General features: G+C 33.0%; 1 protein-coding gene, 1 long non-coding RNA gene and 1 pseudogene across 4 annotated transcripts; all 3 read left to right on the top strand.

Annotated features, from left to right (window-relative positions):
* Positions 1-18,846: 18,846 nt before the first annotated feature.
* On the top strand, positions 18,847-25,875 carry LOC148782577 (uncharacterized). 2 transcript variants are annotated; one of them, XR_016054762.1, is made up of 5 exons: positions 18,847-19,066; positions 23,829-23,875; positions 23,963-24,011; positions 24,099-24,197; positions 24,938-25,875. It is a non-coding gene; the product is annotated as an uncharacterized LOC148782577 (long non-coding RNA). The 2 variants fall into 2 exon arrangements; XR_016054761.1 differs by lacking the exon at positions 24,099-24,197.
* Positions 19,064-22,978, top strand: LOC148782578 (uncharacterized; annotated as a pseudogene). Its single transcript, XR_016054760.1, has one exon. The product of XR_016054760.1 is annotated as an uncharacterized LOC148782578 (transcript).
* On the top strand, positions 21,344-22,978 carry LOC105420511 (uncharacterized). The gene has a single exon (XM_088865611.1). It carries the CDS (start codon positions 21,675-21,677, stop codon positions 22,857-22,859), a length of 1,185 nt encoding a protein of 394 aa, XP_088721737.1. The 5' UTR covers positions 21,344-21,674; the 3' UTR covers positions 22,860-22,978.
* Positions 25,876-26,194: the final 319 nt, after the last annotated feature.

Raw genomic sequence — 26,194 nt, 5'->3', positions numbered from 1 at the left:
TAATTTTAAACAATCAAATTAAGGTACACCTCTAAACTTTGTCGAATTTAATTTTGGTGTCGAATTTTTTAGGATTGCGTGGAAATTTATTTATTTTTAATTATAAAATTTAAAACTTCAAAAAATATTTAAATCAAGCATATCTATAAACACATGAATTTTTTAAAATGGACGATCAAAATTATGTATTGCAAGATGTATTATTTTTAGGTCTTAAAATCTCTATTTTTCTCGATGTCGAAAATGTGCCAAAGTTGGAAAACCTTGCCATTAATCATCTCGGTATATATATATATATATTGATATTTCAAGTCTTAAATATAATACATCTTGTAACAAGGCATCTGGGCCATCTATTTTCAAGATTTTGAAATACTTATAGATCTATTCGATTCGTAATGTTTTTTGAAATTTTTATTTTATAATTACGATTAAATATGGATTTTTGATGCCATCATGAGCTTTTTGACCCATCTATATCTTTCGGCAGAATTTGAGGTGAGCCTTGCTTATATAGCATAAGGCGGGCAACTTATACAAACCTGACCATTCTAATTATGGGAAAAGTTTATATAAGGTTGCAACCTTAAAATGTAGAATCACAGATGCACCTCAAAAATATATCGGAAATGTTGTTTTAATGTTGACAAAACACTCTAGTCGATCATCTCGACATCGAAATGTATGAATATAAAAAAAAAAAAAAATTGAGTCTCGAAAATAGTGCATCTTGCAACAGTTATCTAGACCGTCCATTTTCAAGATTTTCATATATTCATAGATCTACTTGATTTTAACCATTTTTAGAATTTAAAATTTTCTAAATAGGTATGAAAATAGATTTTAAGATAATACTAAGAATTTTTTACAACAAAATTACATGTTATGATAAAATTTTAAGGTGCGCCTTAATTGGATTGTTTAAGGTTGCAACCTTATAGAAACCGCACCCTTCTATTATTGATCCAATGTTTAGAAGTAACTTGGCATAACATTCCCCTTATGGATGGTAATCTGGATTCCACTGTTAATCCCTAAGTTTACAAAGACCCGGTGTGAGACGTGGTAATTTTTTTTTTTTTTTAATCATTTATGAGGGCTTCATACTCCTTTGAAACTGAGGGATCACTTGAGTCATAAGACACTCATGAGATGAATTTGCCTCTATGAAATAGAGATATCATGATTTTATATATAAATCAGAAATCTCTCATCATGTAACACTACCAGCATAAATTGGCCCCAATTTTTCACAACGAAGACCTTTCAAAATCAGCTCTAACCATTTCATTAGAAATTAGGGTCAACAAAGGTCCAAAATAGATATGGTTCCTAATTACCATATGCTAAATACCAAAGATACTTGCCAGATATGAGAGGGTCCACCAACAATTTTAAATACTGCCAAATTTTGATCATATGATGCACCCAGTGGTTTAAAAAGCGGATCGGTGACCCGGATCAGGCATTTAAAAAATTCATCCGGATCGACGAATCGGCGATCCGGATCGAGAATCGACTGAATCGGTCGGATGAAATTTTAAAAAAAATCCAAAAAAAATATTAAAATTTATTATAAATATTTTTTTTAGGAATTCAATAAGAAATGACGGTACTTCATTAAGAATTTTCATTTCTTTGCATGAATATACGAATATCGATATGTTCTTTCCCTATATGAACTACTATTTACCATTTAATTTACATCATATAAAAGGATAAACATAGAATTATCATGGATTAAGTACATCATAACACATAAAGCATACAATTCGTAACAGACGATCTAAAAATAAAATGACAGCCGGCATCGTTCTTCATCTTGGTCACGCTAGTGCCATTGATTGATTTCGTGGGAGAATTTATTGTCTCGTTCTAAAAATGAAGCATCCAAATTAGTGGGCACTTGACTATACCCTGAGTGTTAGTGTTTTGTTATGGTCCTAATCCAAAATCCCTGAAGCTTGTCCATCCTTCATGCTCACCTACACTATCGTGGTCATCCCTACCCTCTTGTTGTTGGGACTCGATATGTACCCTCTTGTTGTTGGGACTCGATATACGAATAATTTAGCTGGGATTTGGTAGCCTCAGAATCATCTCTCTCATTTTCCCTTTGACCTCCTTCCCACTCTCCCTTATTAGGCGCAATATCACCAACATCTCTGACGAAATATAGATATGTTAGCAGGCTGCTTCCTCTTTCATGCTGCTCATCACCTTATTCAAGATCTTCCTCACCGATAGCCTCAAGGAACGCTCTCTTGTGCAACATTGGCTCCTCTTCTTTTACTGCCCATTGTACTGCTGTGTCTGTGACAAATATTGTGTCCAAGTCTATCGACTCATAGTCTTCAAGCTTCCTTCTAATTTGTCGCCCTTGGAAGTTTAAGTTGTAATGAACGTAGACTAGTTTATGAAGCTTCTCTGAAGCGAGTCGATTCCTCTTAGTAGTGTGCAACCACTAGAACGTATTCCAGTTTCGCTCACAGCCAATAGCAGAACATGTATGAGAGAGCACCTTGATTGTTATCCTCTTTAAGTGAGGTACATCAGTACCATATATCTCCCACCATTTAGTTGGATTAAAATACAAAAAGCATTGTAAGGGTAAAAACAATTCATAAGATTAAATATATGAATGAACAAAATATTAGTTTGGGGATAACCTGGATCCATATTAGTTCGAGAATTCCTGACAAGTCTAGTTTCGAAGGATCCTATAGCATCCCTATACATAGCAAGCTAAAACAAAATATTTCGTTATAATGCATTATTCCTCACAAATATAACAACTCAATCAAGTTCTTACCCAAATATGAAATAATACCTCTTGTATTGCTGTTACCTGGTTTCGATGGCTTTTGTCCAACCTGGCAATAATGTGTCTGACCCCTTCCATAATCTTGCGGGGATGTTCAGGTGTCAAATAGAAAAATTTTGAGTTGAAGTAGCAACCTAGAAAATATATAGATAGAGAAATGTCATTTAAAATTTCATAAAAAAATAATTTAGCATGAAACATTCTAATGATATAAATATGTATTTACCTGCATAATGAATTGGACGTCCAAATTTGGTGTTCCACCTTCTTTCTATAATCTCGATCACTTTACTAGCAAAACTACACTTCTCCTCAATAGCTGATTTGGCCCTCTCGATACCTTCATAAAGAATGCCCATGATAGCTTTCTTGTCAGCATCTACCATTCTGAACACCGTGACCAAAGGGGCAGTGGCCTCTACGATACTAGAACATTGAGATCAGAACCTCTTATTTGATATTATGCCGTCCACTTTTAGCCCGGTACTGGACTTCGAGAGGCGGTTATTTAACCAATCTTCACTGGTAAACAATATCTTTATTGCACCTTCAGATTCCCAAATAAAGTCCACAACCAAGTAATTTGTGGCAAAACGGGTTATGGCAGGCCTGATTATCTCTTTTTTCTTAAACTGTTCTATGAACAAAAATAAAATTTTAGAATGGTTATATATAAATCTTGATACCAACATCGCTTCCTGTAGAGTCTCATTCACAATTGTGATCTCACCGATCTCATCTAACATAAGATCGATGCTGTGTGCAGCACATGGGGTCCATACCAGATGTTTTCTCTTATCCATCAACTTGCTGCCCGCAGAAACACATGCACGCTCATTGTCCGTAATAAACTGGACTACATGCTTATCTCCCACCTCCTCCACTATCTGATCATATAGTCATACGTAGAAATTTGCATCCTTCTTCGTCCCTGATACGTCTTTGCTAGATAAAAAAGCTGTACTTTTTGGGGAATAGGCCAAGAAGTTTACAAACTCCTTTTTGCTAACTTTATTCAACCAGCCATCGCTCATGAGAGTAATGCATGTTCTTGCAAACTCTGTTTATATTCTTAAATCCACTTTCTAACTTCATCCACCGCTTCATCCAATATTGGGCCACTGAGCTCATATGCCGTGGGGGGTTTTACCCCAAGGCCGGCTCTCTAGATTGCGTTGACAATAGGTCGAAAATATGGGCTATTAGCTGTATCAAAGGGATCCCTTTATATCAGAACCATTTACCAACATATCTGCCCAACATGTTTCTCGTACTTTTCACCATGCCTTTGAGGGTCATCTGTTCTGACTTAGGCTTTGAAAGAAATGGGTCTATACGACCATGACCTGCAATATTGGCACTCCTAGATAAGCTAGAAACAATTTCTTCAATGTATGATTCCTCTTGATACAAATTGCCACCAACCCCTCCATACATATTTGGGCTGGGCCCGCCTTACATGTCTGAGCTAGGTCCACCATGCATGCCCATGTCATAACCACCAGGCATTCTAAACCAGCGTTTCCTCTGGTATGTTTCCTATAAACTCATTCATGTGGCCATCTCCAATTCATTATTATATTGCTCTCTTGGATTATTCCCTCTTGATGGCGTATATAAACTAGCTATCTCCTTATCCATCATCTGTTTTGCAATTTTTTTACCTTTAGTAGCCTTGAGAAATGCCGCCATCTGCCTTCTTACATTACTAGGGACACTATTGCATGCATGAACATCTCCCTTAACCCCTGCCAAGTGTTGCTTGAACCTATGTATCGCACTAGTTATCACTCTTTGACAGTAATTACAAATAATTTTGTCTTTTTTGTTGGGGTCAAGTCTGACCCTATGTTGCCATGCAGGGTCTTCCGCAGATCTTGCCATAGTTCAACTTTAATATGTAAAAGGTTAAAAATTAACCTGACAGTTCAATATGAAAAATAATCATCATGTGTAGTGATAATATATAAGGGTAGTTCCTGAAGTTATATTTATTGTCAATGCAAAATACTTCTATTGACAAAAATATTTTAATTCCTAAAAAAAATTTATTTATGCAACATTATAGATAAAAATAGCCTATATCAGCCACTACATATAGAACAAAAAATTTACATTGATATAGTATCAATAAAAAATATATTTACAATGCCAATACTGTCACACCCCAAGAATTTACAATACTATTATTCCTGAGATGTGACGGACAAAACATATATACATCTATTGATAGGACAAATTTACAATGGCGAGGTCTTACAAAGTAAATAAAGAAAGCTAGTACAACAACAGTATCTTCCAAGGTTGATCTTGACTATCACTCAAAATGAATCCGCAGTTATCCTGAAAAAAATGTTTACCATAGTTTGATGAGTTTGGCTACTCAGTAAGTGATCATCATAATCCTAAAAATAATCATGATTGAAAGATATCAATATTTTCCAAAAAGGAGATCTATTAACAGAAATACATTAACAGGTTCACTTAAAAAAAAATGCATAATTAAGTACAATTCGAATAATTGAAATGCTTATAACACTTTTAACGGCAGTACATAATTCAAAGGATTTCACAAAATACCATACTGGCGTCTCAAGTAGGTCACCTATATACCCCATCAGCGTTCTGATGGGTCCACTTAATCCCTATCGGCGTCCCAGATAGGTCCACTTAATCCTTGCAGGTCCACTTATACCTCACCGGCGTACCGGATGAGTCCACTTAAACCCTACCGGCGTCCCAGATAGGTCCACTTATACCTCACCGGCGAACCGGATGAGTCCACTTCCATACTTAAATTATTTCTAAATCTCTTTAAACATTCGAAAGCAGCAATATCATGTACTCAACATATCACTGAAACCATTAATATGAATTTCACTTAAACCATTAACAACAATCACTCTCTATAACATTTCAAAAATAACCAATCAAATATTTTGGGCTTAAATTTAGAAAGGTAGCATTTTGTAAAGGCATTCTAGCATAATTGCCAATTTAATATGTATAGAAAAACTCTTATAAAAATTCAAGAATACGGAATTATCACAATTTATGGGATATCAATTCACAAATAAACATTTCACAACAATACTATAATCAATTGCAAAAATGTCAAATTTTAAATAATAAGGCAGTCATTTGCACATGAATTTTACAATGTCTAAATATTCAAAACAGTAGAAAGAAATATCACAATTTTACTAAAAGCAGAAATATCACATTTATTTCTAACAATAGACAAGAAAAATAAATAAATTTATTTTTCTAATTTACAGCATTCAAAATTTCTAACATAAATAAAATATCACAATTTTTATTAAAAAGATTATTTTTCAAGATAATGAGGTCACGTGCGCATAAAATTTATTGCGCCTAAAATTCATGATAATAAGCAGAAATAATTATTTCATTTTATTTTTAAAAAGAATGGATTATTTTTCGAGACAATGAGGTCACTTACACACAAAACTGATAAAATAAAGATCCTAAACGGAAATATCACTATTTATTAAAAATAGACTATTTTTCAGAAAGACGATGTCACTTACCCACAATTATTTGAGAGGGAGCTTCCGATAAAAAATTTCGGTTCGAGAGAGAAGTTCACTGTGTTTCGACCAGAGAGAGAGATCTCAAAATTTTGTTTTAGGGTGGGAGTGCTCACATCCCCTATTTAAATTCTTATAACGTATTATTATATTATTTTCTTACGCTCTACCTCATACCTGAGGTGTCGCGTTAAAAGCAGACTTTTATCGTACGGAAACCACGTCTGCTAAAAGACGCTGCTAGCTGCAAGCAGCAGGAGGCAGAAGCGGGCAAAAGGAAAAAAAATAAAGGCAAAGCAAAAGTTAATCCAAAGCAAAAGTTTTTGAAAACAGTGATGGTCCCCAAGGACCATCATACTCAAACAGAACATCACCTATTTATAAGCATATTTTCTCCTTTTTTTTTTTTTTTTTTTTTTGAAATTTTAGGATTGTTACAAATACATATGGACTTGTCACAAATCTTCATTTCGACAAACATGAATTAGTTCCTACAGAGAAAAAAAAAATATTTATGCAACATTATAGATAAAAAAAAGTCTATATAAGTCACACTTAGAATCAAGAAAAAAATTACATTAATATCGTCATCCATAATGCCATTACACGTATATTTGACACAAAAAACATTTACAATGATATAGTCATTCACAATGCCACAAATAAAATTTACAATGATATAGTGGGCACAATCCTAACTTGATTGAAATGATCACAAATAGTCGTACATCTCAATTACAAATATGCAAGAGAATATAATAAAAAATGCAAGCTCCAAACATGGCTACAACTCAATTATCAAGAACATATATTTTTTGCATTAAAAATTTAATAATAAAATTGAAAAATGCAAGATAAAAAATTATCATACATGCCACGATTTTTTTACAATGATATTCACTTTAATTCCTCATGATAATACATTTTAACAACATGTATTTTTGGCATTAAAAATTTAAAAAATTAAAAATACATTTTTAATACAAAACTGCATTAAAAATATGATACAGTTTAACAACATGTATTTGTTAATGTATTTTTTTGCATTAACAACAAATTAAAAAATACATTTTTGCATTAAAAATATAATAACATGTATTTTTTTGCATAAATAATCTATCAACATGCAATTTTTTGAACTAACAATTTAACAATAAAAATTAAAAATATTGTTTAATTCCTCATGATAATAAAAATCTGGTCAATATTTTCGAAAAATCACGGTTTTTCAAAAAAATTGATCATGAATTAAAAAAAAAAAAAAAACGCAGTTCTTCACAGACCCAGCGAACATCAGTCACTCCAACTCAAAAATCCGCCTCAAATCGAATAAATTATATCAAATTGAATACATGTTTCGATAAACAATACTATAAGGAATCAAAGCCCTATAATATTAACACATTATTGTTAAAATATTAAATAAAATCGATGAATTGAGGGAAAAAAAGCGCAGTTCTTCATAGACAACAGTCATTCAAGCTCAAATTGAATAAATCAGATCAAATTGAATACATGTGATGATAAACAACACTATAACGAATTAAAACCCTATAAATTTAACACATTATTTATAAAATATTAAGTAAAATTGATAGAATGGCGGGAAAAAAAAAAAACTCCGCAATCCATTTTTTCTTCACAGACATCAGTTTTTTTTTTCTAAAAAAGTAAGCTCAAATTGAATAAATAAAATCAAATTGAATATATGTGATGATAAACAACACTATAACGAATCAAATCCCTATTAATTTAACACATTATTTGCAAAATATTGAGTGAAATTGATAGAATGACGGAAAAAAAAAAAAAAACGCAATCCATTTTTTCTTCACAGACATCAGTCTTTTTTTTCTCAAAAATCAAACTCAAATTGAATAAATAAAATCAAAGAGAATACATGTGATGACAAACAACACTATAACGAATCAAAAGCCTATAAATTTAACATATTATTTGTAAAATATTGAGTGAATTTGATAGAATGGTGGAAAAAAAAAAAAAAAAAAAAGCAATTCTTATTTGTTTTTCATGCACCCATGGCTTCAAATTCAAATTTGATATGTATTCGTTCAAAATACTCACAAATTATGAACAAAAAATTATGAACAACACTCTTACGATCAATAACCCTCAGATTTTATGAAAAATGATGTCCTATTTTGCTTGAAATCAAAGAAATGGTGGAACCCTAAAACTTTTTTAGCCACATATCCAACTTTTTTTTATCAAAATCCGCGATTTTACTACCTTTTATTGACTGAAATGGCTGAAAAATTTAAAATAAAGCTTGCAAGATTCGATTATAAAGTTGAAAAAGATGAAAAATGATAAGAACATGACAAAAAACCATCAAAATTGTGAAGAATACTGTGCAGCCCGTGTTCTTGACGAGTCTCAACAGTGACTCGCCGATTCACTATTGAGAATCGCCTGATTTTCTCTAGACACGGGCGATTTCCGGTATTGTGGTGGAACCGACATGGGCACTGCCGATTCCCGAGTCGAACCAGGCGAGTCCGCTTCGACTCGCTGAGTTTTCAAACCTTGGTTGAACAAGCGCCATGGAAAATAAGCTTAAATAATTTGCAGTCAATACAATATAATCATTTTCAAATTGCAATAGAAACTAATCTTTTTCAAACTTTTTTGAAAATCATTTTCAAGAATTTCTCGAAGTCAATACAATACAGTCATTTTAAATCATATTAGTAAAATTTTAGCCATAAATAATTTTGATAGCGCAAAGGCAAATCAATTTTAAATTAAGAAGATTAAAAAATCGGTATGCTAATTTGAAATATTTGTCGTATAAAATCGTGTACATATTCTTTAGAAGTGTCAAATCACGCTAACTTATTGTTTAATAAATTACTAAGTTTCAATTGAAATGTAAGAAGAACAAAAAAAAAGTATTCAAAGAAAAAAAAGTCAGTACTATTCTTTGACTAAAAATTGTGTCAGAAGTCTTAGCATATAAAAGCATTTGAAAAGAAAATAGCATGGGCATAAATTTTACAGTATCGAAATATTACTCATTATAAAATCAGAAAATAGTCATAAAAAAAATGTTTGAAATGTAAAACTTTATTTGAAGTTTGTCATTTTGAATAACAATTATTCACACCATATGATTTCCTACGTCCTATTTTTGTCAAGTAGTAAGCATAAGGTTTTTCTTTAAGTATTTCATAATTTACTATGAAAAATCTCGAAATTAATTGTAATCTATTTTGAAGGAAAGAAATTAATAAAATTATACATAAGTTTAATTGAAAACCATACATATTAAGACATTATTTTAAAACTGGTATTAATTGGTGGTTGATACAATATATTTTGATTTAAAATGTTTCAAATCATAAAAATTTTGTTATTGAAACTACAAAAATTTTGTAATAAAGACTTTTAAATTCATTAAAAATATTCAAACATATAAAGTTATTCAAGTACTAAAAAAATAAGAAACTCTTGATTTCATATTTTCTATTTTTTCTAGAAAAGTTATCATAGTTTCTATGGAGCATTCAAAAATTAGTCCCGAGAAAGTTGGGAATTGGTCATAGACATCTTTCATATGTCAAAAGATCTAAAAAAAAGAAGGAAAGATTCATAAGTAAGAATATTTAAATTTTAAACTAAAATATAAAGAGTTTAAAAATTATTTTATTACTGTTATAACTTATAACCAAGATAATTTATTTTATGGAATTCAAAACACTTAATATAAATTTGAATGATTTAGTTTTCATCATATCATTTCTAAAAATGTCAATAATTTTTTTTTTTTTATTCGGCTAAGTCTGAGTAACTCGCCGAGTTCATAGGATCATGTCCGGCGGGATTCAAACCGTAGAGACTGCTGAGGCATGTATAATAGCCATATAATGGGCAAAAAGCCAATAAGACGACGTATGATTATAGCTGGGGATACATAATATATACTAGATTAGGTACGTGTATCGCAAGTGATATTTAATATTAACCATTGAAATATATTTATCATTGAAAAATTTTTAATAAAACATTATTTTAGAGAGAGAATTTAATGCATTTATCTTCACAAGTGAAAAATTTATTAATTAATCATAAATGTGATAGTAAATATTATTTTTTAAAAAATAAAAATCATTTAAAAATAAATTGAATTATATAAATAAAACTAATAAATAAAGTTATGTAGGGTATATCCAATATATTAGTTTAAGACATTAGATCCTATTAACGTCTATATCTAGGCATACTCAAGAAGCATTAATCTTATTATAAACAAAAGAGTGATAAAAATTTATATATTAATCAATACCTAATTTCAAGAATAAGATAGAATAAGATAGGGGAGAGAGATTTAGGGGTGAGAGGTGAGATTAATACATATTTCTTTTCTTAATCCACATTTTATCCATTAAAAATAGACTTGGGAAATAATAACTTGACTGAGAGGGATAAATTATCATAAATAAAAATATGTACGTTTTTATTGGGTTGAGGGGACCTGGGAAATAATAACTTGACTGAGAGGGATAAATTATCATAAATAAAAATATGTACGTTTTTATTGGGTTGAGGGGACCTGGGAAATAATAACTTGACTGAGAGGGATAAATTATCATAAATAAAAATATGTACGTTTTTATTGGGTTGAGGGCTTTTTTTTGCGCATGGGAAATAGTGATTTGAATGTGAGATAGATAAATTATATTTAATAAAAATTATTAATGGGTAATGGGGAATGTGCATTTTCAATTGGTCGTGTTTTTTCCATTGCATTAACTTAAGAAGTAAAAATTTATTTAAAAAGCATGAACATAAGAAATAATTCAAATATACTATTTGTCATAAAAAAAGACTAAACGTGACCAAAAGATTTTTAATTTTATTTTAAATAGAAGAATCAAGAGGGATATAGTATAAATAAAAAATAGTAAGAAAAAATTAGAGCAGACAGGATCACAACATATCAGTTATCAATGATTTTTAATAATTCAACATTCATAACTAGAAAATAAAAGATATTCAAGTATCTCAAAAAATAAAGAATCAAACTTTATATATATTGAATCACATTAAAAATATATATAGTATTGTCATTAAAAAACTAATGTACTATTAAAATAGTCATAAAAACTTCTAAAATATAAAAATTATAATTAAAATATGTAAAGACCAAAATTGGGATAAAAATAAATTTCTTATTTTATTTTGTTTTTATTATTAATAATAGTATTATTATTATTTTATTTGTATTAAAATAAATGCTAATAATAATAATAATAAATTATTATTAGTATCAATTCACTTTTATCTTCTAAGGTAAGGCTCATTGATCTAAAGAAAAATGATTATTTATTTATGTTAAATGATAAATAGACTTTGTTTCTATCTCAATTTTGCCATTTAATTTAATTTTTTTTCTAATAAAGAGTTCAAAAGAGGCAATAATACATTTAGAAAATAGCTAGAGAAAGCTATTATTGTCATAAAAAAAACTGATGTAATGTTAAAATATTCATAAAAAACTAAAATATAACAAAATATGGTTAAAATCATAAAGTGTGAAATTGAGACATAATTAAGAAGGAAAAAAAAAATCAATTTTTCCATTGGCATTGAAGATCTATGGGCTTTATGTTATATGATAAAAATAATTTATTAAATAAAATTAAAATATTATTTCATAATAGAGACATAATACAATTGGAAAATAGCAAAAGAAACCTAGAAGAGACAATAGCATAAATAAATAACATATAGGCAATCAAAATAAAATAATAATAATAAATAATAATAAGTATTATTTTATTCTTATGTTCAAATTTATAATAAAAAAATTAAAACTATTCAAGAATCTAAATCCTTAGTTTTTTCGATCTAATTGAGTTTCATGACCTATGAGATAGATAGATCAAACCATTTATTTTCTACATGTAAAAATGTCATAGTGCAATTTGAAAAAAGGTAAGCTTTCTATGCTTCTCCTACCATATAAAACTTATATATTTCCAACCGTCCATTCTGAATGGAAGGCTAAGATTGCCCCAATCACAATGCCACATCTCTACAATATTTTATTTTTAATTGTTTTTCTATAAACTATTTTGACACCAAATTTTAGACTTTTAATCTTATATTAAACTCGCACTAGCTAAAAATATAAAAAAATTATTTTCAATAAAATAAAATAACCAAAATACCCCTGAAAGTTTTAAGGGGTATTTTATTCATTATATTTTATCGAAAAATTATTTTTAATATTTTTTTATAGATGCGCTCCAATGAGAAAATGGCATATACCAAATTTTGTATTGTAAAATTTATATAAAAAAACTAAAAAAAAAATACTTTGAGACGTCGGATCTAAGATCAAACGGTGAGTGGCTATCTTGATCAAAATTGGACGGCTGGATGGTAGGGGAAGCATAGATCTTCTATGTTGTAGGGGAAGCATAAAAACCTTTCCTTTTGAAAAATATGCCACTATTTTATTACTATGTTCAAGTTTATAATAAAAAATTAGAACTATTCAAGAATCTAAATATTATTACTATGTTTAAGTTTATAATAAAAAATTAGAATTATTCAAGAATCTAAATATTTAGTTTCTTCAATCTAATTGAGTTTCACAACCTAAAAGAGAGATCAAATCACTATTTTATTACTATGGTCTACAAAGAGACTATTTATTTTTATACACATAGTGATCACAAACATTAAATGTCAAATTATATGGTTTGAGGTGAGCCACAAAATCCAAATTTTTTTTCTTTCGAACTTTGTATCTATTTAATGATATTTGTACAACTACCCATTTTGAAACTTAAGAGATGAATTATTGTGACCCATGTATAAAAGATAAATGATGTCCGTATAAACAATCTCGTGGCATAGTGAACCATTCCATCGGTTTAGGTTAGTGTCTTAAAAAATGGAGCACCCAGCAATCCGAGTCCACTTCAAGAGTTCAAAGTCTGCTTCTTGACTCAAAGCATTAAGGATATCACCAAAAGGAAATTTTATGCAATCCGAGTCCACTTCAGGAGTTCAACGTCGGCTTCTTGACTCAGAGCATTAAGGATATCACCAAAAGGAAATTTTATGGTAAACAAGGGAAAAAGATGATGTCGTCACGTTTATGAATCCCTTTAAAAATAAGAGAAAATTACGTAAATATTTGTTATTATAAAAATACCTAAAGCTTTTCGTTATTACATTTATGTTCATTTTGTAAAGTTCAAATCATTTTTTTTTGCAAAGAAATAAGACTATCAACTTCAAAATTTCAAAACATGGGCGCGATTTCGGTTTTTGAAAACCCAAAATGCAGCCCTTTCCTCATACTTTACTGGTTTTTGGCAGACAACTCTCGAGTTCGATGACTGAGTTGTCTTTGCAGACAATACTAACTTTGGACGAAGAAGGTGAGTAGCAGAGATCAGTAGTGGTGTTCCAGTCATTGAATGCTGATGGGTATTCAAGATACTTCCTCAGCTGCTAAGGATATGGGTTTGAGAGGTGGTTGTGAAATGGGAAGGAAGAAAACCCATGAAAAGAGAAGCACAACAGGTGCAAGGAAAGGTGCCATGCGTGAGTTTTTGCAGGAACAGAGTTGATTGAGAGTAAGGATTCTGCAATGAGGTTTATGAGGGAAAGAGAGAAGAATGCAGACTACTGTGCAAGTGGATTTTTGGTTTGATTGGTATTCTGAAGAGCAGAGAGAGGGATTTTCCCAAATGCTTCTGGTTTCAATAGAAACTGAGAGATACTCTGCGATGAGTTTAGAGAGCGTTAGCAGCCAAGCTGAGTAATGGAAAATGAAAGTTTTTGTCAATAAGAATAGAGTGAGAGAGTGAATATTATCCCCAAAATATCCCAAATTTCATTGGAAAATGAGAGTTTGCCTGAAATATATTTGGTGCTTGAGCTGGGCTCTAGAGAGAGAGTGATAGCACAACGGTTAGCACATGGAGTGTATTGATCTGGATGTAGATTGCTTGATTGTTGGCGTTGATGGAGGTGGTTGCCGTCACCACGTCCACACTGATGCACCTTTTCTTATTGCCACAATATTTATTTAATTATTTTATTAAGACTGCCGCTGGTGGCACCAGATTTTCAAAAAATACAAAAATAAAAATTCGGATTAATTTTCAATTTTTTTAAAAATCAAAATATTTAGTAATTTCGATTTTGAAAAATCAAAATATTTTAAATATTTATGTTTTTCAAAAACGGAAAATACTTGGTTTGTCTTTTTTTAAAAAAAATATTATGAAATTAAAATATATATATATATTTATAATAACGGAAATTAAAAGGTATTTTTGTAATAACGATAAATATAACGGATATATACATAATTTTTTTAAAAAATAATGTGTATCTCAAAAATCCAGTAGAGTATTTTGAAGTTGGAAAACTTTACAATTGATCATCGACATTGAGAGAAATGGATTTTTAAAAAAAATGAATTTGAAGTCCTAAAAACAATGTAGTTTGTGTAACATGTTACATAGACTTTCTGTTTTTTAGACTTTCAATAGTTTATAGATTTGCTCAATCAATTTATAATTACGGTTCAACATAGATTTTCAAGTTATTGTAAGATTTTCAACACTAAAACTATTTATACAAGGAGCTCATTTTAAGAAATCTAACATAGCTCTCCTCCTTTACTTGGGCTTGGGATCGGCATAACAACACGGGCCAAACAAGGCGGAGTTTATCAATTAATTTTTTTGATAAGTTTTAAAATTTTGCCAGTTAAAAATATTAACTTCTTTTAGCAACGGACCTAGACCCGACTTGGGACCCAACGGACATACCCGACAAGGGTTCATGTATGGATCCAACATTTAGACTCACAGGTTGTGTCTAGGTCCAAAACCATGACTCAAACACTATTTGAGTCTCGGTTTGGGTCTTGGCCTGGGCTTGGGCCTGGGCTTGGGTCTGGGTTTGATTGGACCGGATCTATACTCATAAACTGTAGGTGATAAAAAACTTCAATTCATATTCGTTTGGGTGTATTAAGAATCATATACAATAAGAATTTATAGACATATTTAGCTATTAAACGAGAAATCAAACGGCTTTAAATATAAAAAAAATATATAATGAGACTATTTACTTTTGGTACAAGTCGGTCACAATTAATATTCGCTATTATATATGAAATTGTGTGGCTGCATTTATTTTATTGACCAAACTCAAAGCTAAAAATAAATTTTATCGTGACACAAACAAGCAATGAGATTTTATATTGGATGGTTGCATTGTATACAATCTTTTAAATTTAATTGCCAGTGACTGTGAACTTGTTGTCAATATGTATTATAAAAATAAATATATCATAACAGCGGCAACGGACTCAATCAGACTCGATGGGTACGAGTATGATCCATCTTTTGGACCCGAATGCATTTGGGTCAGGGTTGAATCTGGGCCCAGCCGAACCCGACCCATCGCCACCCCTACTCACGAGAACCTTAGTCTATACTTCCACGAACCCAATGTTTTAGAGAGAGAGGAACCCTACGTTTAAAGGGAAAGAGAGAACTTGGCCAAGTTTAATTTTGAACTGAGGACTCCCAAAGTGGCAGCGAGAGAGTGTGTGTAAAGTGGCGGTTTCTTCTACGCTTATGATTGATTGCTTTGATAGTTATGGGTGGTCACAAGCTGTTTCTATTGCTTACCAGATAGTGCCTGATGGGCTTGCTCTGATCAGAAGTTGAAGAAGTTTGTTTATTATTTTGTTAGTGAATTGGAATGTGATAAATTATAATTTTTTGTATCCCCATCTTTTTCTTTTATAGTTTTGATGGAAGGGTGACCCCTGGGTATAATCTATTTCAAGTATTGAAATAATGAAATATGATGTGAATTATCGACAGTTTGAAGAAGTATATGTTGAGATTTGGGGACTAAGGCGAAAAGTTGCTCAAGATTATGGGGTCGCGAGGAGCTTACGGGTCAGTCTTCATAGCCATTGATGTCAAAAAACCAACACGTCTCCTCTGTTAAATTACTAAGTTTTGTATGTCAAATTTTGCTATACTATGGGATTCTTATCACTGTGATTTTCACTTCTTTTCTTGTTTATCAGCACCCATTATATTATCCATGCCATGTACCAAGCAAAGAAGGCTTGAAACTGATGCAAATGACATGAGTACTCTTTCTTGGATTGAGGAGATACTGATGGAAATAAAACTTAAAAGGATTGATATACTGATGGAAATAAAACGTAAAGAGGTACTCGAACGGGATGATTAACGATCTTAATGTTTTATAAAGTGTTTTGATCATTTAAATGATTTTTCCTTAAAATATTAATTTAAGTTAAATGATTGAAATATGCTAATTATCTATTAATTCCTAATAAAAGAGACGATCACAATAACATCCCAAATTCCCGATAAGAGTCCCCACCAATTTATCCCAATGGACCCGGTTTCTATGTGGCCAAGCCCGCATATGTAGAACCGTGGGCTTCTTAATGAATCTATTTTTTAGATGGATTTTAATACTTAATTTTTAAGGACATGTGATCTCTAATATGGAGATCATGAATATGAAATAATAAATAAATTTTAAAAACTAAAAATAATAATTCTAGTAAGAAAACATTTGGACCGTTAGTTTTCATTGTTTTTAGATGGAACACGTACTTGCATCCATCTCTAAGATGGATGCTTTACATTTCTTGAAGGCATATGTAGAAATGCGGTCCAGCCTGCATGAAACAAGTATCTCATCTCAATTGCTATATTCAGTGCAATACTTTTGCTTGGAAAAACATGCTGCGCCACATGTAGCATCCAACCAGCCTGTGAGTTGCCTCCCTCTGATTACTGCAAGCTATCTCAGTCTAGGTCAAATGACCAACATTGAAGGACTAATGTAAAAAAAAGAAGTGAAAAAACTAAAAAAGTAATTTGGAACTTCGTAAAAAGGTAGTGTCTGATGAATTAAGGTAGCGTTTAAGAAGGCACGTCTGAATCTTAGAAAGGCACTAAAAGGAAATAAATTTGTATATAATTTAGTATGAAAACAAAATAAAACCTCGTCTCAAATCCTTATCCAGAAAGTACTTTCCACGATGAAAATCTCTATGATGGCTCTAAAATCAAATTTTAATGTCGACAATAAATTTTGAAACTCAAAAAAGGTATAGATCTAGTGGACTTATGAACACTCATTTTTAAAGTAAAATGAACAATTTAGATAATTTGTTACGGAGCAATGATCCAATGCAATGATTATATTATAGTATAATGTAACGACACTTCTAGAAAACCATGTTTATGATATTTGTACGACTCCAAATTTTACACACACACTCTCTTCATCTCAATAATCAATCCCCCCAAAAAAAAAGTTCAATTTGAACCCTAGATATAGTTAAAATGAGTCCCTTCCAAAAACGAATCTAGACTATTCATTTTGTGAATTTCAAGATCTTAGCCTTTATAAACTCAAAATCATTTTTTCCTTTTTTAACATTGTTCATCTAATGATAATAAAGCCATCCAAAAAAATTGAAAATGCAAAAGTCATTCTAAAGTCTAGATATAAGCATCTCACCAAAATGAATGGCCTATGTTAATTGTGCTAAAAAAATACTTTTTAGGTTGTGTTTTCAAAATTATTATTATTTTTTTATTGTTCATTAGAATGAAAAGAGTGTATATTTCAAAATTTTGATCAAACAAATGGCTATAAGATGGTTTTTTAAGGTTATTGCATCATCGGTTGCATGGAATCGTTGCCCTTTGTTACAGTATGCACTATTTTTAGAGTTTGAAATCGTAATTTGTTTTACAACCATAATGTTTAAGTCGAGATGATCGATATAAAGATTTTCCAATACTTTGATTACAATTTTCAATGAGTTACAAAGTAAGGATATACTTATTTGCACTATCAAACAATTTTTCATTTTATAATAGGAAAATGGCTTGATAGGGCTCCAGCCCTATCAAAATAAGCAAAGTCTAACTTCATAACTCATCCAAAAACACAATTCAAGCATGAGAAAATTTCATTATAGTTGTGAAAAAAAATAAGATTTCAAACTCAAAAAATAGTGTATATTGTTATAAATTATCTAGACAGTCCGTTTTACCATAAAAATAAATATTCACATATATGTAAGATCTGTACTATTTTTTAGTTTCAAATTTTATTGCTAGTGTTAGACTAATTTTAGAGCCTTTATCGAGATTTCCTTTGCCGAAAGTGTTTTCCGGATGAGGATTTGAGGTGACGCACGAGTTTGTTTCCATAAAGCCCAGGCCTTATATAAGCCTCATCTTTTATAATGAGTTATGAGCGTAGATTTACCAATTAGCCTACCATCGTCGGCCGTCCATTCCATTGCTCGTCCTACGATCTTAACCGTCCGTCCTTTCAAGCCGAATGATCACCCTTCACCCTACTCTTCAAGGGGTCATGGCTACACTCTCTCTCTACAAAGTTTACTCATGAAATCTTACCAGTACTTTCTCACTCATCACCAACAATGTGGCCTATCCACCATTTCCCTCTGTTTGAAATTGAGTGAGAGAGAGAAGACAGAGAGGAGAGAGAGAGATTATCCTTCTCCATTTTAGAGAGAGAAAGTTGGGGTGCTTGGGAGGAGAGAGAGAGGGCATAAAGGCTGCAGCTTACTCGCGTTACAGCAAGCCACATAGTACGGTTCTCGTTCTTTCTATTTCATCGTTGGGTTAAATGATTCTTGTTTTTTTGAGGTTTTGTATTCCTTAATGGTGTTATTTGTATTCGCCCCAGAACTGGTTATCTTCTTCTAACCCTTCCAAATCATGGCTTTGACAAAAGCACAATCTCTCTCTAAACCCCACTATTTCATTTCTTTTGTCATTCCTCCCTCTCTTCATTCTTATGTTGAACAATACTCCACAAAACCCCTTTCTCTCTCTTCATCTCCTTCTTCTCTCACTGAGGATGCCATGAGCTTAACTTCTTCCTCTCCTTCTTTCATGGTTAATCTGCTTATAGACTCTTTTGGGCTCTCAAAGCAATCCGCCATTGCCACGTCTTCACAGTTTCTCCACCTCAAAACAGATGAGAAACCCCTGTCTGTTCTAACCTTCCTAAAACACAATGGTGTCGAAGCAACCCACATCCATGACATTATCAGCAAGTGCCCTCGTTTCCTTGTAGCTGATGCTGAGGAAAACCTAAAACCCAAATTGAAATTGCTCGAAGATTTGGGTCTTTCTAAATTTGAACTTGGGGCCTTCATCTCTGCAAATCCATCTATTCTTACTTATAGCTTAAACAAAAGGCTTCTCCCTGGAATTCTTTTCCTCAAAAGCTATTTGGGAACCGATGAAAACGTCTTAAGGTTTGTCAAAGGTTGTAGTTCGCTATTGGTGTCTAATAGATTTCTGCCCAATATAAGGCACTTGGAGAGCCATGGAATTGGGGGCTTGAAGTTGAAAACACTCCTATTGCAAAGGCCGCATAGCTTCAATTCTTAGTAGGCTTAAAGAAATCACAGAAAAAGTTACGGAATTGGGTATTGAATTTCACTCTAAAATGTACTCTCATGCTGTTGGATTCATGAGTGCAATGAGCAAGGAGACATGGCAGAGGAAATTTGTGTTCTTGAAGAGTTTTGGATGGTCAGAAGAAGATATTTGCACTGCTTTCCAACAGATTCCTTTAATCTTTTCTTTATCAGAAGAGAAGTTGCAAGAGACTATGGATTATTTTGTTGATGAGCTTAAATATGATGAGAAATATCGGTGTTTTCATCCACATATATTCAGTTACAGTTTAGAGAGAAGGTTAATCCCAAGGATTAATCTATTGAAAGTGTTGAGGTCAAGGGAATTGCTGAAAAAGGATGCCAATTTATCGTCAGTTAGTGTGTTATCGAGAAGGTATTCTTGGAGAAGTATGTGCTAAGTTTCAGAGAAGAGGCAGAAAGTTTACTAAAATTTTACAAGGAAAACAAGGAAAACCCAAGAATTGGTGCTGAGTCTGCGGATCTAAAAAAGGCTTCATAACCAATAAAATCTATACACCATGACGCTTGTTTTGTTTATTACTGAAAAAGAAGAATTTGTATGTCAAATTTCACTTGGAGTTGGCTTCTTTCTAGTTTTTCTTTGTTTCTGCATTGCAAAATATGGGTTAGTAGATTATAAGAGGCTGCTAACCTCTACACAAATCCAAATTAGCAGGCTATAATTTTGGTTTTATTCTGACCATGTTACGGTTTTGTCTAGGATTTTGTATGTGTTTATTTGTGCGGAAAGTCCACCCATTTGTTTCGATTTTCAAACTTTGGAGTGAAAATGCACTCCCCCCTTCCAAAGCTATGACTTTCTGCCTTAGGCACCAAAAATTGGTCACCCCCTTTAGGGATGGAAGTATACCCTGGCGTGGGAAGTTGAAAACCCATTTTAGGGCGAAGGGCTTCAGTTTCTCTCTTATCTCTTCTCCTTCTCTCTCTCTCTCTCACACACACACACATTTTGAATGGATGATTTCCCCCAAAATGAGAGCTGTTGATTAATAAGATTTGGTTGCTTCTTTTTATGCGAATACTCTCTCTCTCTCTAACTCGGATTCTCAACCAGATCCAACCACTTACTCCTCCTAACCCCTCATTGTGCTCTTCTCTTCGAAAGTTTCTCCTTCTCGCGCTCTACTTCTTGGTTTTAGAAACTGGGTTGGATTGGTTACATAAGAAACTATGGAGGCACCAGTTGTTGACATAATAATTCAACAAGTAGGAGCTACTTTTGTTATAAGGCATGTAATGTGAATTAGCTATTAAAATCTCATTCATGGGGTGGATTTTTTTTTTCTTCAAAATTTGCATGTCCTCTTCAAATGCCTCTTTAATCTGGGTCTAGGCTACTCCCCACCGGGTCGGGGCCGATTTGTTTCAGCATCAACCCAAACCATTTAAAGCACTAAGTGCGATCCTTCTCGCACTCGATCGAGGAAAAATTACTCTGATACATGTCATGCCCTAACGGTCACAGTCACACTTTCTCGCTCTAAACCTTGACGAAGGCACTTCCCTCTCTATTTGAATCTCTCTCTATAAACTATTTGCAGTAAGGGAAAGAAAGGGCGTAAAGGAAGCTACCGGTCCTCCCATTACAGCAAGCCACTGGGTATGGTCCTCATTCTTTCTTTCTTTGTTGGGTGTTCTTCATTCATCAGAACATAAACGATGTTCTCCTTTTTTTTTTGAGTGCAAAAGTGTTGTTAGTCCATTAACACTGTAACTGATGATCTTCTTCTAGATCTTCAAAATCATGGCCTTGACAAAAGCCCAATCTTTCTGCAAACCCCAATTTCTCATTTCCTTTGTCATTCCTCTCTCTCTTCATTCTTATGTTCAACAGTTCTCCACAAAACCCTCTCCTCTCACTTCTCCTTCTTCTCTCATTAATGATGGAACGGCCTTACCTTCTTCTACTTCTTCTTTCATGGTTAATCTGTTTGTGGACTCTTTTGGGTTCTCAAAGCAAGGAGCCATTGCTGCATCTTCCCAGCTTCTCCATGTCAAAACCCCTCAGAAAGCTCTCTCGGTACTAAACTTCCTCAAAGCCAAAGGTTTTGAAGCAATCCATATCCATACAATTATCAGCAAGCGCCCCCATCTTCTTGCAGCCAATGTCGAGAAAAACCTAGCACCCAAATTCAAATTGTTTGAAGATTTGGGCCTTTCTAAATTCGATCTTGGGGCTGTCATCTCTGCAAATCCAACCATTGTTACGTATAGCTTAAACAAAAGACTTCTCCCTAACATTCTCTTCCTTAAAAACTACTTGGATCCCAAAGGTGTCTTGAAGATTCTCAAAGGTCAAGGTCGTAGTTCAGTCTTGGTGTCCAAGAGATTGCAGCCCAATGTTAGGTTCATGGAGAGCCAGGGAATTGGCGGCTCGAAGTTGAGATTACTCTTATTGAAACAGACACGCTTATTTGAAGTGAAGTCCATTAGGCTTATAGAAATCACGGAGAAAGTTAAGGAATTGGGTATTGAATCTCACTTTAAAATGTACTCTGATGCTGTTAGGTTCATGAGTTCGATGAGCAAGGAGACATGGCAGAGGAAATTTAAGTTCTTTAAGAGCTTTGGGTGGTCAGAAGAAGATATTCGTACCGCTTTCCAAAAGTCGCCTGTAATCTTTTGTTTATCAGAACAGAAGTTGCAAAAGACTATGGATTATTTCATCAACGAACTTAAATATGATGAGAAATATCTGTGTTTTCATCCACATATATTCGGTTATAATTTAGAGAGAAGGTTGATCCCAAGGATTAATCTATTGAAAGTGTTGAGGTCAAGAAAGTTGCTGGAAAAGGATGCAAATTTATCGACAATTTGTGTTTTATCGGAGAAGGCGTTCTTGGAGAGATATGTGTTAAGTTTTGTAGAAGAGGCAGAAATTTTGCTCAATATTCATAAGGGAAACAAAGAGAACTCAAGAAATTGATGCTGAGTCTATGGTCTAAAACAGGCTTAATAGCCATTAAAATCTGAATTCCATGACTCTTATTTTGTTGTATCTCTGAAAAAGAAGAACTGAATGTCAAAACTTTCTGTGTTGTGATCCTTGTAATTTTGCCTTGCTTCTCTGTGTTCTGCATTGTATAATATAGGTTACAAGAGCAGAAAAGCTTGCTAACCTCTACACAGATGCAAAATTAGATGGTAATAATTTTGGGTTTATTCTAACCATGTGATGGATTTGTCTGGAAATTTGCACACATTTTGGCCTCTCTCTCTCGATTATGCTCTCTAAACATGGGAAGTCATTGTTGGATTGCTGGGCTCATTTCTCCTCAAGTTTAGGGCTTTTTCTGGGAGGAATTTGCTGGGTTTCTCCAAATGTGGAAGCTCTAGCTAGAAAAGTTGGGATTTTTTTTCCTCCTATTAGGTGGGTTTAATTCCTGTTTGGAGTTGTGTTCAGTTGGTTAAAGACAAATTAGGGCAAAGAGAAGATTCTTTTGGGGTTTCCTTTGAAGAAAACTCTGGAAAATGTAATCTTCATTTGCACCTTTTGATCACCCAAGAAATGGAGTGCAGTGTAGGCTCTGAACCCCTGGTTTTCAGTTGTATTCTTCATGTTCTGGATACATGATTCTTAGATTTTTGTCTTCTCTTTTGGGGAATGCAATGCTTATGAATGCTTCTTGGAATATCTTTGTTTTCATTCTGTTTATGGTTTTGTTTTTGTGGATCTTATAAACCTTCATATGTTTGAAGGAGATCACTCTTCTCTGTATCCCTTTGCATTTCCTGTGTGGTGGTGGTAGTTCATCTCTGCATCCTTTTGCATTTCCTTTGTGGTGGTAGTTGTTCATCCCTGTTTCCCTTTGCATTTCCTAGTGGTGGTAGTTGTTGAAGGGTTTGCTCTTTTTAAAAATAATTTATTGCAAATGTGTTCTTCTATGTTCGACAGCTCACTTCCATGGACTAAGGTGACGAATCAGATGATGGTGAATTCTGGTAAGTAAAACCCTAGTATTGAGTTTGACCAGAACTTAGTAGATGTATTATTGTATGGTTTGATTAAGGGAGAGTTCTTTGATGCAGTTAATGATCTTTGTGGATAAATGGACGAATCAGATGATGGTGAATTCTGGCAAGTAAAACCCAAGTATTAAATTTGACCAGTACTTGGTAGATGTATTCTTGTATGGTTTGATTAAGGAAGAGTTCTTTGATGCAGTTAATGATCTTTGTGGATAAATGGAGGTATAAGCAAGTGGTTATGGAAACCCATGAGAAGCTCAAGTTAAAAAAGCTGAGAAAAAGGAATCATACAGAGGTGGAAGCTTGCACCCCATATGAAGATAAGCTTCTTTTATGGGATGGTATAGCATCCATGTGATGGATGCTTGAACGGTTGAACCTGGTTTCATTCAACAGCCATAAAATAATTCTGTCTTTTTTTTTAAAAAAAAAAAAAAAATTATTGTTGTCTAAAATTTTGAAGTATAGATGCTTTTTTATATGGGACATCAAATAAAAATAATAAAAAAAAGACCAGAATATTTTCTATGTTCAAGTTTTTAGTGTGCTATCATCTATGCCCATATAAAGATCATATTTAACTAAAACAAAAAGGAATTATTTTGTGGCCTTTGGATATGGGCATGTTCAATCTGAAGAGTCCACATTATGTGGATTGGATATTTTTCCTTTTGTTTTTTAGTGAATTAGTCCCCAACAATTCCCGATTCAGATCTGTTCTTCCTGATCTGAATTGCTGGTTTTTGAAACATTGGTTTATAGCGAAGTGAATCCCTAATATTTATTGACTCCAACCTACCACTTTAGTGACAATGACTCCTATTGAGATATTCTCAATGGCAAGTTTTATGTGGGATATTATAGTATTTTTATCAAGAATCTATTTATTAGTTGATCAATGGGACTTCAATATATCTGATTGAAATTTTATTAATTGTAGAGTAATTAAGATTAGTAACAAGAATTCAAATTACACACAATTAAAACTATAACTATGTAAAAATGACTGAAAATATTGATCATTTCATAATACAGAATCTTTTTTGGATCTCTCTACAATCTCGGCGATGGTTTCGCATCTTGAAGCTTGAAGTTTAAAGCACCCAAGTATATGGCAATCAGCCATGGCATTCTATGCTGGCTCAGTACGGAAAACATAGATACTTTCTTCATTGCCAACTCAGCAACTGGCCAATGCTCCCCCATTCCAAAATTTTCTGGTCCTTTATATGTTGATGACTTTGGGTTTTATTTCATCCCTGAAAACTGCAATTTCAAGATCTTCTCCCAATTCGTTAATGGGTGGAGTTACTGGGGCTCAAAAGGAATCAAATAAAACCAGGCCAACATGCCATCCACCTTATGCTTTGTGGCAGTATCCCCTTGGAGATCAGCATCACACGGCCGCATATGTTACCTCCTTTTTGGAGATATCTTGGCTTTCAACATGGAGACAGAGGAAGTGGATGAAGAAGTGGGAGACTATAAACCAGAACCGACCGCCTACAGGAACATACAACCCTAGACCAGGATGTTGTTGTTTGTATTGGACACGGAAACCGTGGTTCGAAAGCTGGGTCTTGGGTCTAACCTAAGAAAAGAAGTGGGTGGAAGCACACCACATTGCAGATATGTATGACAAAATGAGCAACCATGGGTATCCACAACTTTTGGCAGGTGAGGTGCTCATTTTCACCAAAAGTGGCATCACATTAACATGTGATAAGGGTGGCAAATTGAGTGTACTAGATGAAGCTTATTGTTGTAACTTGTACATTACAATCCCACTCTGTATTCTTGGGAGTTTGGTGACAGTGGAGGACAAGTTCACAGCTCTTTAAGAACTAGGAAAAGAGGGAGGTCTATTTGCTGATAACACATGATGAGAGATTTGTGGAGGAGATAGAGTGTATGAAGGAAGATTTACATGCATGAGGAATATATTAAATGCTAACCAAAGAAATTCATAAAAACGAGGATGGGCTGGAGCCTTGGCGGTAGTACCGAGCCCTATGATGAAGTCTCTTACTCTGGTCTCACTTAAGAATAGGGGCCCAAATCCCCACTGATTTACCCCTATTTATCCAAAAATAGAAGAAGAAATTCACGAAAAGAAGATGGGCTCACCGAGAAAGACATTTGGTGGTTGCCAATACAAAAGAAAGGTTCCCTTAAATGGGTCGGCTCATATAGGGAAAGCAAAAAACGAATTGCATATTTACTGCTGCTGCGTTTTTTTTTCCTTGCATAACCTCTTTAACTCATAGACTAGCCTAAAATAAAAACAAAAAT

This window comes from Amborella trichopoda, chromosome 4, assembly GCF_054954075.1.
Source record: "Amborella trichopoda isolate Santa Cruz 75 chromosome 4, AtrichopodaSantaCruz75HAP2 v2.0, whole genome shotgun sequence".
NCBI lineage: Eukaryota > Viridiplantae > Streptophyta > Magnoliopsida > Amborellales > Amborellaceae > Amborella > Amborella trichopoda.
The sequence above is the reverse complement of the archived record's forward strand: the minus strand, read 5'-3'. Positions and strand labels throughout refer to the sequence as shown.